Source organism: Diabrotica virgifera, chromosome 9, assembly GCF_917563875.1.
Source record: "Diabrotica virgifera virgifera chromosome 9, PGI_DIABVI_V3a".
Lineage (NCBI taxonomy): Eukaryota > Metazoa > Arthropoda > Insecta > Coleoptera > Chrysomelidae > Diabrotica > Diabrotica virgifera.
This window is the reverse complement of record NC_065451.1, coordinates 213,676,071-213,690,646: the sequence shown is the minus strand read 5'-3', so window position 1 is coordinate 213,690,646 and position 14,576 is coordinate 213,676,071. Positions and strand designations below refer to the sequence as shown.

At 32.8% G+C, this 14,576-nt stretch overlaps 1 protein-coding gene across 2 annotated transcripts in view; it reads right to left on the bottom strand.

Annotated features, from left to right (window-relative positions):
* Positions 1-4,113: 4,113 nt before the first annotated feature.
* LOC114337362 (ATP-binding cassette sub-family G member 5) overlaps positions 4,114-14,576 on the bottom strand; it is a 117,808-nt gene continuing 107,345 nt past the window's right edge. For both annotated transcript variants that reach the window (XM_050662527.1, XM_050662526.1), the window contains exons 7-11: positions 14,130-14,247; positions 12,241-12,334; positions 12,042-12,180; positions 11,194-11,379; positions 4,114-4,535 (exon numbers count right to left, since the gene is read on the bottom strand). In XM_050662527.1, coding sequence (XP_050518484.1) covers positions 4,145-4,535; positions 11,194-11,379; positions 12,042-12,180; positions 12,241-12,334; positions 14,130-14,247 — 928 coding nt within the window. In that variant the 3' untranslated portion in view covers positions 4,114-4,144. The remainder of the gene's footprint in view (positions 4,536-11,193; positions 11,380-12,041; positions 12,181-12,240; positions 12,335-14,129; positions 14,248-14,576) is intronic.

Here is a 14,576-nt window from a genome sequence, read left to right as displayed (position 1 = left end):
AACCCTTCTGAGAAAAGAATAGGTAGGGTGATTACATTAGCCGACGAACGTGTTTATTCCGACAAAACCCATCTTTACAAATTGAACTAAGGCGCATAAATAAAAAGAATTATTATAAGTAAATACTTTGTCATATCAATTTACGATTTTTGTTGGGATTAAGCCGTAAAATTCAAATAAATCTTATTATTTTCGCGTTACATTCACTTTGTAAAGATTTTTTTTGTTGGCACTGTAATATAACACAGATTATTGCATCCCTCGGTAGACCGCAAGCTGTATAGTAGAAACATTATCATATTTATAATCTTATATTATTATGTGTAATATAAGTTAAGTTGACCGATAGAATATTATGTTTACTTGTATTACAGCTTCAGTGATGTATATACCTGGTGTACTAATACATATATTATGACGATTAAAAGTCTTTTAACTCTTTTAATCGTTGTATCTCAAAAACAGTGACTCTTAGGAAAAAAAATATTAAGATATGTTTTATAGATAATTATCTAACCTACATTTTTGTTAGAGCTAATTTTACGATAAAACTTACCGCTTCGGTGAAAATCGCTAAAAACCATATTTGGTGACCTTTGACCCCGCGTAAATTTTTTAGCACGGGTCGGATTTATGAGGACTTTTTAGATTTCATTTATGATTGTATTTTGAACAATTCTGCCAATTTTCAGCTTGATGGTAATTATTGTAGCCTCACTCCTATTTTTGAGTCTAACTAGACCGGTCTAATTGTAGAAGCAAAACGATGCATTTAAATCTGGTGGAGGAGGGGTTAAAATATACATACTTCGCATTTTATCTTAAAATAAATTAGTCATCCTTTTTTGTTGCACCATATCTCGCTTAGTTTGAATGTAATCGAAATTTAACAGTGCGGGCCGTTTTAAAGGTCTTTTCAGGCAGTACTTACAGAAGATATTGATAGCATTATACCCTTAAAATCGACCATTTCTCTGTTATTAAGTTAAACACACCCATTTGAGCATGCACAAAAAAAATTTCTTTTCACCTACCATATCTCTTTTTATGTTACCACTAGAAGACTTATGAAGGATCGAATCTCTTTGATTTTTCATGAGCTACAAAAATGTTTAATATAGTTTTTTCGTTAGATGCATAATTTTTAAGGTATTCGCAAAAAACCGTCCGAAAAGGCGACATTTTTCAATGAAAATGGCAAATTTTCAACCATGAATAACCCAAAAGGATTCAGTTTAAAAAAATTATAGACTTTGCGGTGCTGCCGACGGTCCAATAATCCCTAAATTTACCACTTCTGTACTTTTTGAATGAATAGTGTTAAGAAAATGCAATTTGTTTTCTAGAAATGAATGTCCACTTTTATTCCATTGATGGATGTACGATGTATGTACTTAAATGTTATTCGATTTTAATTTTTATATACAAATATTTTTTGTACAGTATTTTTGCCGCTCTCTCATAATTTGCTGCCCTAGGCAACTGCCTATATTGCCTAATGGATAAAGCAGTAATGTTCCTTGATCCTGACGCTTAGTGGTCTTGCAGTTTCTCCCATATAGAAATTGTTGTATTCACAGGGTATTTTGTAGATGCAGTTTTTTGACCTCTCCTGTATGTTAATCGATTTGGTTTTGGATAGGATAGATCTAAGTATGTTGGTTGGTTTAAATGTTGTTATTATTATGTACTCATTCCCTATCCTTTTTAATTTTTCTGATAAACCCTTTACATATGATATTTTTGTCAACAGTGGGCCCCTTTTTTGGGTGCAGTTGGGATGCTTGTGTTGTTTTGTTGTTTCATTTCTTCTGTCTTGTGGAATTTCTTGTTTATAAAAATGACATTGGATAGTCATATTTTGTTAGAACCTTTGTTAGCAGGTTTTCTCCTCTTGAAATGCTTTTTCGTTAGAACAGTTATTTTGAGCTCTGTCAGATAATGATTTGATGATCATTTTTTAATATTTATAGTGTGGTTTGAGTGAAAATTTAAATACCTGTTGGAGTGAGTTGGCTTTCGGTGCACTTTGGTTGCATATCCTGTAACTTCTTTGATGATTAGCACGTCTAGGGAAGGAAGTGAATTCGTTTCCTCTTTTCCCATGGTGAATTTGACAAATTGTTCTTGATTGTTGATTTCAATCAGGAATTTATCTAAGGCTTCTGGTCCATAAGGCCAAATTGAAAACTCGTCGTTTACATATCTCCGCCCTACCGAAAATCCTTCATGAATATCAGCTAATAATCAGCTTATCTTTCAGCTTGGCATATTTCTTTAGAACTTCCTGCCCTTTGGGTGTTTGGATTTTCTTTAGAACTTCCCTTCTTCTTCTTAAAGTTCCCTTTCCTATCGGAGGCTGGATATCATAAAGGCTATGGTCACTTTGTTGGCTACTGCTCTGAATAGTTGTAATGAACTGCAGTTAAACAATTTTTTAAGGTTCCTCAGCCAGGAGATGCGTCTTCTTCCTATGCTTCTTCTTCCTTGGATCCTTCCTTGCATATTAATAATTCTCAGCAACTCGTATTTTTCTCCTCTGGTAATGTGACCTAAATATTCCAGTTTTCTAGTTTTTATACTCTTCATAGTTTCTAACTCCTTATTTAAACGTCGTAGCACTTCAATATTGGTAATCCTTTGAACCCACTGAATTTTCAATATTCTTCTGTAACACCACATTTCGAACGCCTTTATTCTTCTTATGTGTTGTCTCTTCAATGCCCAAACTTTAGATGCCAAAACTAGCATCTTAGAGCCCTCAATCTGAGAGGCAACTGAAGGTCTTGTTTGTAACCAGTGTCTTCATTTTTATAAATTCTTGCCTTGCAGTTTCAATTCGGACTTTAATTTCTTTGCTTTGGTCATTCTTGTCATCAACCCAGGTTCCCATATATTTGTATGTCTTAACTTTTTCTATTTGGGTTTGCTCTATCATTAACCTTTCATTTCCATGTTCTGTTTTTGAGACAATCATAAATTTAGTTTTTTTATTGTTTATTTTTAGTCCGTATCGAATACAGTAATCGTTAATTCTATTTAGCAATTCTTGTAGCGATTTCAGGGTGTCTACCATTATAACGGTGTCATCAGCGAATCTGATGTTATTTACTATTCTTCCGTTTATAGAGATTCCATCACTTAGCTCCGCTATCTCTTCCTGAAATATGGCTTCACTGTACAGGTTGAACTGTAGCGGGGACAGAACACAGCCCTGTCTTACTCCTCTCTTGTATCGATGTCCTCTCTGTCTCAATCCTCCCATTCTCGGATTCTTGTTCTTCTATCTTTATATTGGCCTTTTGATTCCAATACAGATTGATGATAATTCGTAAATCTCGTCTGTCTATATCTCTGTTTTTCAATAATTTTATTAGTTTTTCATGTCGGACCCTGTCGAACGCTTTTTCTAAGTCGATGAAACAGGAATAAATATCCAGGTTCATATCTAAGCATCTTTGAGAGAGGACATTAAACGCAAACAATGCCTCTCTTGTTCCAAGTTCTTTGCGGAACCCAAATTGGGTATCATCCATATCATATTCTAGCTTTCTGTATAATCTTCCATGAATCACCTTTAGAAATATTTTGAGGGAATAGCTTATTAATGATATTGTCCTATAGTCCGAACAATCTTTGGCATATATTGTTTTTGGTATTGTTACAAAGGTGGACACCAACCATTCCTGAGGGTTTTTTCCGGTTTTATATACTTCATTAAACAGATCCAGTAGTACAGGTAGAGTTTCATCGTCTAGACATTTCAGTAATTCCGCAGGTATTTCGTCTGGACCTACAGTTTTTCCGTTTTTTGCGTTTCGTATTGCTTGTTCGATTTCCTCCATTGTGATCTCTGGTCCCGTTTCGCTGTCGATTTCTTCCGGTTCTTGTCTATTATCCTCAAACAGATCTGTTATGTATGTCTTCCCTAGAATTTCCCTGCCCTACTGCATTATGAATTTTGGTTTTGACTTTTCGGCGTCGAAAACGTTTAGGCCGTGAGTTTTTTCTCTCTTATTCACCCCATTTGTCCCATGACCATCTAGGCTGCTTTAAATACAAGGGTACAAAAAAAATAGGGCTTTTGGGATTTGATAAAAAAAAACACTAACAAATAAATAAATAACTTTATTTAAACCTTAATCTATTCCCTAAACTTTGCCTTAATGAAAGAAGGCAAAGGAATCAGATACAAAAACAAATTAAAAACGATCATTCCCAGTGCAAACCCACAGGTGAGTCCAACATTGAAATCTTCTTCCAGAACTCCGCTAAAAATGACCTCCGTGGGATCTCTGCTGTATCGTTCCGTGAGGAAGGCTTGTCCACTGGCGTATCTGCAGTAAGCATTGTTGGCTCCGTTCAAGATAGAAGTTTCGAAGCTGATTTGAGTGCAGTTGTGCAGGAGATCAAAAGGAAGGGCTTTGCTGAGGGCAGAGTGGGTAAACACTTTGCGATTTAGATAGGCAGCAGCGTAGCGTGCTTGAGTCCCGTAGGTGGCGTAATACAGCCATTCTGGTAAGCCTTTCATTGACCTAAAATAAGTGTTTTAAAATTAACATAAAAAGGTACACACTAGTTCTAATTGAATTAATAATTAAATAATTTATTCTGATAATTGGATCAACAATCCGAGTACACCAAATAAACATTACAGACATTAGCCGAAACAAGAGCGGATACACAAGCAAGATTTTTGCAGAAAAACAATATTGTCATAGCCATAGTTCAGAAAACACACACTGCTGCCACTTCTAACTGAACAACTATGGTCACATTGCAGGATATAGATCAGTTGCCTCACTTAATCATCCACACTATACAGGGTGTAACAAAAATACAGGTCATAAATTTAATCACATATTCTGGGACCAAGAATAGTTCGATTGAACCTAACTTACCTTAGTACAAATGTGCACATAAAAAAAGTTACAGCCCTTTGAAGTTACAAAATAAAAATCGATTTTTTCCAATATATCGAAAACTATTGGAGATTTTTTATTGAAGATGAACATGTGGCATTCTTATGGTAGTAGTATCTTAAGAAAGAATTATAGTGAAATTTAGACACCCCATAAAAATTTTATGGGGGGTTTGTTCCTTTAAACCCCCCCCCCCCAAACTTTTGTGTACTTTTCAATTTAATTATTATTGTAGTACCATTAGTTAAACACAATATTTTAAAAAAAATTTTGCCTCTTCGTACTTTTTCGAAAAGTCAGTTTTTATCGAGATATTTTGCATATTTTTCAAATCCACCACATATTTGTATGTATATGGCAAAGTACGATTAGAGAGACTTGATAATTTTCCGCACTTTTCCGCACGCGTGTTACTTTTCCGCACGCGGTTTTTACTTTTCCGCACGCGTGGTAATTTAGATATGTTAATATGGCCTTAAAGTAATTATAATACATGCATAAACTAATATTTAGATATTATTTACTAATTTATTTCAAATATATCTTATTGTGTTCCTGTTTTAATGAAATTAACGCGACAAATCGATGAAATAAAATTATTTTGACATAATATTCGAAAGTCAAATCGGTAGACAATAACAGTCGTTTTGAATCATCGTCATGGAAACCAAGATCGTCGTCATGTAACTAATTATATTGAAAGTTTGGTTTTGACAACCTTGTCAAAGAATTAATTTGTGTATTTATTTTCATATTAATTAAATTACTTGATTAAGATTTGGTAATTTTTTTAAAGAGTCTTAGAAAAAATATTGTTCCTAACTCTTGCAGAAAGTCTCTTTTGCGAAAGACTGCAGTCGCGTGCGGAAAAGAATGACTTTCTGCACTTGTTAGGAAAATAACTATTATGATTTACATTTTTAGGTATATTTTGAACCATATTAAAAAAGAAGCCACATCTCGATAAAAGGTGCCTTATCGAAAAAATACAAAGAACCAAAAAAGTTTTAAAAACACTGTGTTTAACTAAAGGTATCGCAGTAATAGTTTAATTGGAACGTACACAACCATTTGGGGGGTTTAAAGGATAACATTTAAAATCCCCATAAAATATTTATGTAAACATATTAGAAAAGAAGCCGCAACTCGATAAAAACTGCCTTGTCGAAAAAATACTAAGAGCCAAAAAAGTTTTAAAAACATTGAATTTAACTAATGGTATCAAAATAATAATTTAATTGGAACTAAAGTTTGGGGGGGGGTTTAAGGGAACAAAATCCCCATAAAATTTTTATGGGGTGCACAAATTTCACTATAATTTTTTCGTTAAGATATTCCTGCAATAAAAATGCCACATGCCCATTTTCAATAAAAAATCTCTAATATTTTTCGATATATTCATATATAACTTCAAAGGCTGTAACTTTTTTTATGTGCATATTTGTACTAAGATAAGTTAGGTTCATTCGAACTATTATTGGTCCCAGAATAGGTGATTTAATTTATGACCTGTATTTTTGTTACACCCTGTATATTGCAGTGCTACCTACTGTAGAACGGACATAAAAAATGTTAACACCATATACTCTTACTCATCTCAAGAACTCTTCATACTGGTAATCGTAATAGACATAATCACAATAATTATTATATACAACCCAAAAGCAATATGGCCACCAGAAGTGCTTCCTTCATTCCCGCATCCATCAATATATACAGGAGACTTCAGTAGTGGATCAGTCAGTAGCATTCTCATTAATGAACTACAAAAGATTTGTCAAATTAACTTCGCTAAAAAACGCATTCCACGTGGCCTAACCAAATCCTACATTCCGTGTAGTGCTGGATCGAAGAATGTAGAGACCTGTGTGAATCAACATGAGCAAACCTGAGACCCAGACATATGTGAAAAACTTATAGAATCTCTGAATTCTCCAAGACTCACCATTCAGAGGGAAAGTCTAGAAAACCTTAACTTTAAGCATATAATTACTTTAACTCTCGAAAACCGTCTAATTGTCTGGAACCTACTCAGAAAACTAGATACAGCCTCTAATATCCCTACAACTAACCTAGAAGATATAGCGAAACGTATTACTCAGTTTTAACTGATATAATGGGAAATAAGCCACAATATTATTATAAATAGTTAAAATTGTAAAAATGCCACAAGAAAATAGCTTCAGAACAACAGTATTACTCAGCTCCCCAAACCAGCCATAGAAAATTCATAAAAGACAAGTACGATATCAGCTCAAAAAGATCCAAATTGCACATTAGCAAAGCCTACTAATCATGAGGCAAGTAGATACCTAGGAAATTTTAGGACCAATTGCGGCTGAGATCTCGAAATCCTCCAATATCTCAAAGAACTTCATAATCGATGAGCGGGACTAAACAAGTACCAGCTAGTCCAGAATAGAAAAATTGAACCGAAGAAGAAAGAAGAAAGATCAGTAAGAGACTCCCTGACAAAGTTCAACTACAACAATTAGATTATTAATTGTGGATATTTAGTGAGAATGTACACTCAAAATATGAAGATATTGATATTGATATGAGAGATCTCATCAAGCTCAATCACAGTCAATTGAACATCATGATGCCATCATATCCTTGCGAAGGATAATGAACTGAGGAGGAGGAGAAGATCGAAGATCACGAGAAAGGTCGCAACAATATAGTGTGTGTGTGTGTGTGTGTGTGTGTGTGTGTGTGTTCACAAAGAAGGGATGGCATTAGATGAACTTTTTGCCACAGATATGCAACAATATAGGTTCATCAGATTACAGGAATCTTGAAACGACCGACCAATGTAGGAATTAAGGGGCCGGAAAGAGAAATTTATGAACCATATGAGACTACATCACGAGAACACTGATCCCTCGCGTAGGTCAAGACTGAGAATAGACAGATACTTAAACAATGACAGAATAAACAACTAATTTGATAATAATGATTTCAACATAATAACTTATAACTAGAGTAATTATAGACCAGGAAGGATAAATATGTTTTTAGGTGGATGTGAGAGGTGGCATTCGGATTTTTGCGGATTAAGTTAGGTTATAACTTCGTTAATAATAATTGACTTGTGCTCCTTCTCAAATATGCCCGGAACATTAATAAAAAAAAATAAAATATTTAAAAATTTCAAAAAATTTCGTTTTTTTTTTCTACTTTTTTGCTTATAATTTTAAAACGATTCATTTTAGAACAAAGTCGTATAAGAATAAAACAAAGATAATTAAATTTTCTATCAGATACGATTGGTTAAAAATGTCTTAATTTATCACCCTTACTGCAAAATAGCAATAAATATAAAATAAGGGGGCAAAACAAGCCTGTCCTTATTCAATGTTTTTCCATCACTTAGGTTACACTTGGAACCTTCCTAATTCGCTTAGAAAATTTCTGTAATGTGCTAAAACTGTCCACCAAATTTCATTAAAATTTACTTACTAGATTTTGCATAATAATTTTGCAATCTAAACTTTTTTTAAAAAATTAAAATTTTTTTAAAATTTTGCACTACAAAAACTAGAACATACAAAGATTTGTCAATTTTTTGAAGATATTCTTCTTTAGCGGCGAATCGATTGAGGGTAAAATTTGATTGATCCGCGCGCATGCGCACACCGACAGTATGGTATTGGTTGTTATACGGGCTCTGATTGGGTGTTGAAATTTTGAAATGATCTGTCAATAATTGTTCAATATGGAGGTTATCGGTAAACAAAAATATTGTATAATATTAGTTTTTATTGATGTGTGGACAGAAATAAAATCAAATTTATAATTATAGTGACTTTTTAAATAGTTTTGAAAAGCCGCAGGTACGTAATTCTAAATGTTTCAGTTGGAAATACCTAATAGTTTCAATACCTATCTATTTGGAAAATGTAAACAAAATAATGTAGGGTTCAAGCCCCAAGCAAGTTATTATTTTTTTATTTTTTTTTATAGATTTTATGATTGTAAGTATATTATTATATAATTTTTGAAGATATTCTTCTTTTTTGAAAGTGGTAGATAAGAAAGTTAGTTTGATTTTTAAATAAAATAAGTACAAATAACCTTTTAAGTATATTTACTTCGTTTAAATTACCTATTATACAGTGAGCACGTAAAGGTTGGAATAAATTCATTTTCTCGAGAATGGACAATGTTGGAAAAAAATCCCACAATAGGTCAATTTTTATTTTTAAATTACGACTTTTTGGCATATATATCATACCAGTGACGTCACCCATCTGCGCGTGATGACGTCATCGATGATTTTTTTAAATGAGAATAGGGGTCGTGTGATAGCTCATTTGAAAGGTAATTCAATTCTCTATTCAGTAATATAAACATTAACATAATTTTTTATACAGGGTGTCCAAAAAAAATTTTTTTGGATTAAATTTATTGACATAAAAAGAAGAATGTATGTAATTATTTAATTCAAAATACATTTTACTGCTCTCAGAAAACAGAAAAAAATGTTTATTTGAAAAATAATCATGGTTTTCGCTTAAATTAAATGTTTAAACTGTCACGAGGCTGGTGGGTGGCTGCTTTAATATTGAATTTAAGCAAAAAACAATATTTATCTGCCAAATAAACATTTTTTCCTGTTTCCTAATAGCAGGAAAATGAATTTTGAATTAAATAAATTACACACATTCTTCTTTTTATGTCAATAAATTTAATTCAAAAAATTTTTTTTTGACGCCCTGTATAAATAATTATGTTATTGTTTATATTACTGAATAGAAAATTGAATTACCTTTCAAATGAGCTATCACACGATCCCTATTTTCATTTAAAAAATAATAGATGACGTCATCACGCCCAGATGGATGACGTCACTAGTATAATATATATGTCAAAAAGTCGTAATTTAAAAATAAAAATTGCCTGTTTTAGGATTTTTTTCCAAAGTCGTCCATTCTCGAGAAAATGAATTTATTCCAACCTTTACGTGCTCACTGTATAATAGAAGAATATCTTCTTACGTGCGTACAAAGTACACACACATTCTTTTTTTCACATATAAAGAAGCACTCCACCTATCTAATGCACTTTACAGAATTGAAATCGGATTATTTAAGCAGCCTCAGCAATGTTTTAAAGTTATAAACAATTTTTTGGCTTATAAACAAATTAGTGCTGTGGCCAGGAGGGGGTGCTACGGGCTCCTTTATTCAGATGGACTTACTTAAGTTTTTTTTATGTATTTTGACCCGTAGAACATGAATTTTTTGGGTAACAGTTGATCCGGATGTCGATAAGATTGATATAAACAAAGAACTTGAGGAATTACATAACATCGAATTTTCGCAAAATAAAACATTTTTTGTATTTCTTGGGCAATTCTAAGCAAAAAATGTTTTTACAAGTTTTTTCGTAGGATGCATAGTTTTGGAGATAAACGCAGTGGAACTTCCAAAAAATCGAAAAATTGCAATTTTTGAACGCGAATAACTTTTGATTAAAAAATAAAATAGCAATTCTGCTGACAGCATTTGAAAGTTTAAGTTAAATTATACCGGTTTTAATTATTTGCATTGCTAAAAATTAATTTTTTTTATTATTAAACAAAGCTATTTATTTATAAGCCAAAAAATTGTTTATAATTGTAAAACATTGCTGAGGCCCCTTAAATAATCCGATTTTAATTCTGTAAAGTGTATTAGATAGGTAGAGCACCTCTTTATATGTAAAAAAATTAGCCAACTTCTAAATGGTCTACTTTTTGTTCAGAAAGATTTTAAAAAAATTGAACTTTTTTAAAAACATTTAGATTGCAAATTTATTATGCAAAATCTATTAGGTCGATTTTAATGAAATTTGGTAGACCGTTTACGTAAGTTATAAGAATTTTCTAAGCGAATTACTAAGGTTCTAAGTGCCACCAAAGTGGTTAAGAAACATTGAATAACAACAGGCGTATTTTGCCCCCTTATTTTGTATTTATTGCTATATTGCAGAAAAGGTAATACCTTAAGACATTTTTGACCAGTCGTATATCATACAAAATTCAATTATCTTTATTTTATTTTTGTACGACTTTGTTCCAAAACGAATCGTTTTAAAGTTATAAGCAAAGAAAGCAGAACAAAAATCGATGTTTTTCGAAATTTTTAAATATTTTAATTTTGTTATTAATGTTCCGGGCACATTTAAGAAGGAGCATAAGTCAATTATTATTATTGAAGGTGTCACCTCTCACATCCAAAAATAGACGTTTTTTACAGATTAGTCCTGGTCTATTATTGATAGTTACCTTAATATCCCGCTGCCAAGAGTAATGCACACCACTGTCAGATAAATGCTAAATATAGCGGCTTTCATGTAATCCTTCACAATCATTAAAATCGCCATGGTTTGCTGTTCTGCGAAGATGTAACAAGCCCATAATATTAGAGTGAAGTACACGAAATCGACAGGATTGTCGAATGATATAATTAACCTAAAAAGAAAGAGTTTTATTATTTGCTATTGTTTAAAACTTCATTCCTCATTATAGCAAGATAACAATTTTTAATTAGTGAAAAAATGCCATCTTTTCGAATATGAAAAAATAATTTTTCCCCAGATAATAGGGCATTCCAAAACTTTGACGTTTATCACACCGCTGGGAGTCAAACTGCCAAACATTGTATTTGTTTATATTTGTACCACGTTTTTTTACCTTTAATAGTTTTTTAGTTGTATTTTCCGAACATTTTGTTGTTGATTTTGTGTAGAGTTTAGTTGAAGTACTTGAAAGACTTTATTTAGTTTTAAGAAGTGAATAAATAAACATGAGTGAATATTTTCGAAAGATGTTGGTAGACAATACAGATGATGCTAGTAGGTACAAGCAAAATATTGGCAAAATAAATTCTTATTCTTCTTCTTTTATGGCACTATAGCCCAAATTGAGCCTTAGGCTCCTTTATTTTTTGCCGCCACCCTTGTTTGTCTGTGGCTGCTCTTTTCCTATTTACTGTGTTCCCAGCGCTTTCTTGGCTTTCCAACCGGTCACTTTCCCTGTATTCTAGCGTTCAGTGCTCTTTCTGGTAGCCTATCCTCTCCCTTTCTTATCACATGTCCGCTTTGAAAATCTATGAAATTGTCACATATACTTACGGGAAAATTATAACTGCAGACAAAACTGTCGAAAGAAATGAGAAAGGCAGCGAAACCAAATTGTAGGTTAGCAGAAACAACGTGCCTCCATATAATCCTTCTTGAGTATCTTGGTAGTACCTCGTCCTATATATAGGATCTAAAAGATACAAGAGAATTAATAAGTAATGTATTTGTAGTGAAATTAATAGGAGCTTACAGATTAATATGGTGTTTATTATTCCAACGAAGTAAACACAGCACAGACAGTTCAAAATTAAGCCATTTCTTGATATGAATGTATGTTGCCAATCCTGAAAAGATTATTTATCTCTATTAGTTGTATAAAGCAGGAAAAAGAAAAATACTTTGAAAATAAATGCAAAGAGACTGAGGACCTTCAAAAAAGATACGATATATTATTTTACGCAAGAAAGTTAAACAGATGGCAGGATTTTTCTCATTTTTTTCCCTAAATTTTAGATTTTCTTCTCTAAAATCAATTTTTTCTCTCAATTTTTTTATCTAAAAAAGCTTAAAAGAAATTCTGCATACACAATAACGTAATGTTTTAGGTATTTTCGTTGCAGCAAGTATATATCAGTGCCGTAGTTCTTCATTTTACAAATTGTATATGATTCCGCGTCTTTTTGAAAATCAAAACAAACATTTATATTCTGCATGCGTGAAAACGTGAGATGTCTCGTGCGGCTCTAGTAGCAGTTGTTATGGTTGTTCCTCAGTTTTCTGAAGGCGCGTCATTAGCAGTGGCATATTTAGACATTCACCTTGGGCGGGGGGACTTCCAATGAAACACCAACCAAAATACATAAAAAAGATAAACCCAAACTACGTAACAAACATAGATAATAATTTATATGCAATGAGTTCCCTTAATTTGTCTAAGTATTGAGTGTATTGGGTGGAATTTGTCTGTCTGTAGTTAAAGTTTTGTACAAGCTAATATATTTTTTATGATTCAACAATTTTGTCTTTATCTTTGGACCGTGTTACGGGGGGTAATTCTCCTATTCCCCCCTCCGTACATCCGCCTCTGGTCAGTAGTTTTCTAAAGGTAAGGCGGAATTTCATAAGTGTGAAACATTAATGAAAACATGATAATTCTTAAATCGCTCTAGCAACACATTTTCTATCGCACTTCTGTTTTCTAAGGACTTTTCGGGTTTTCTGAAGACTAAAATACGATGCTTCCATTTTTCACCACAAATTGCATATTTGCAACACGCAAATATGCAAGAAGGAAATGAGTCCCCTTTCTTTCAATAATAAAAAATATTTTCGTTTACTTGACCGTGAAGTAGAGAACTTAATGTACACCGAGTATGTGAGCCCAATAACTTCAGGAAGCTGTAGCTTCAGAATAATAGCTTTTCAGACCTAGGTTCCACGGACTTTTTTAATCTACGTACTGACAACTATCATTCACCGAACTTTTTCCATAAGGAATGTTCCGTTGGTGGTTAACGGAAACAATTAACTTAAATTAAAATAAGTGTAAAACAACGAACAGTAATATATTTATTTATTTTTGAGTAAAAAAGGCGTGCTTATATCTCATAAGAGGGTTTGTTATTGTTTGGGCCCAGCGAGAGTTGTATGACCAACCGATGCCTGCTGGGGTTTTGTATCGACTGATGTGGCTGAACTAAAAACACATGTCTGTGGTTTTACGTTGAAGACTAATTTATCAACATAAAGAGGCTGGCCCTTTATCTGGTGTTTTAAAGCTGAAAACACTTCTGTAGTTTTAAGAAGCGTCTTCGAATGCATTTAAAAAGTGATTTATTGACATAAGGTCTGATAAGGTAACTATTTAATGGGGAATTTGTTTCCCAGAAAAAAACATTAATTTTATACAATTTGGTTTTGTATTTTAGGAGCGAAAGACATATGAATTTTAAATGACCCATATTATTTTCGTTTAGAAAAGAAAGTTAATATTTAAAATTAGCAATTAAAAAATAATAAATGAAGCGTGTCGCTATAGGAATGTTGCGGGGTTCTTTGTGAGAAAAGGTACAATATAAATAGTTTAAAATATGGGTATGCATCATTGATTGCTGCACTTAAACCTTTTTTGTGACTTACCTTCATTTCTCTATAGAACAGCCACATCAAGAAGAAATATAAAGGTAGCGCAAAAGTACGCAAAAACGTTTGTCGCAGTCCAGCTCTTTTAAAACTCACAGTTGCCGCTAAAAGTCGCCTACAACATATTTAAAGCAACATAAATATAACAAATACATGATAATAACTAAGAAAACAAACATACAAACAATAATACATTTGGGAAATGTACCGATAGAAAGGGTTGATAAATACAAATACCATAGAGATATATATTAACATAGAGTGAGCCTTCACTCCACGCGTCCTGACGACAAGATCTCTTCTACTGGTTTGCGCTATCTCTTTCTAGCACATCGTACCGCAAAACTAAGATGACATTAAGGTGTGAGTATAGGCACGGAAGAGGAGGACAACTGTCTAACTGACAACGCAGCTTAATATGCGTAAGAGTGGAACAGCACTAAT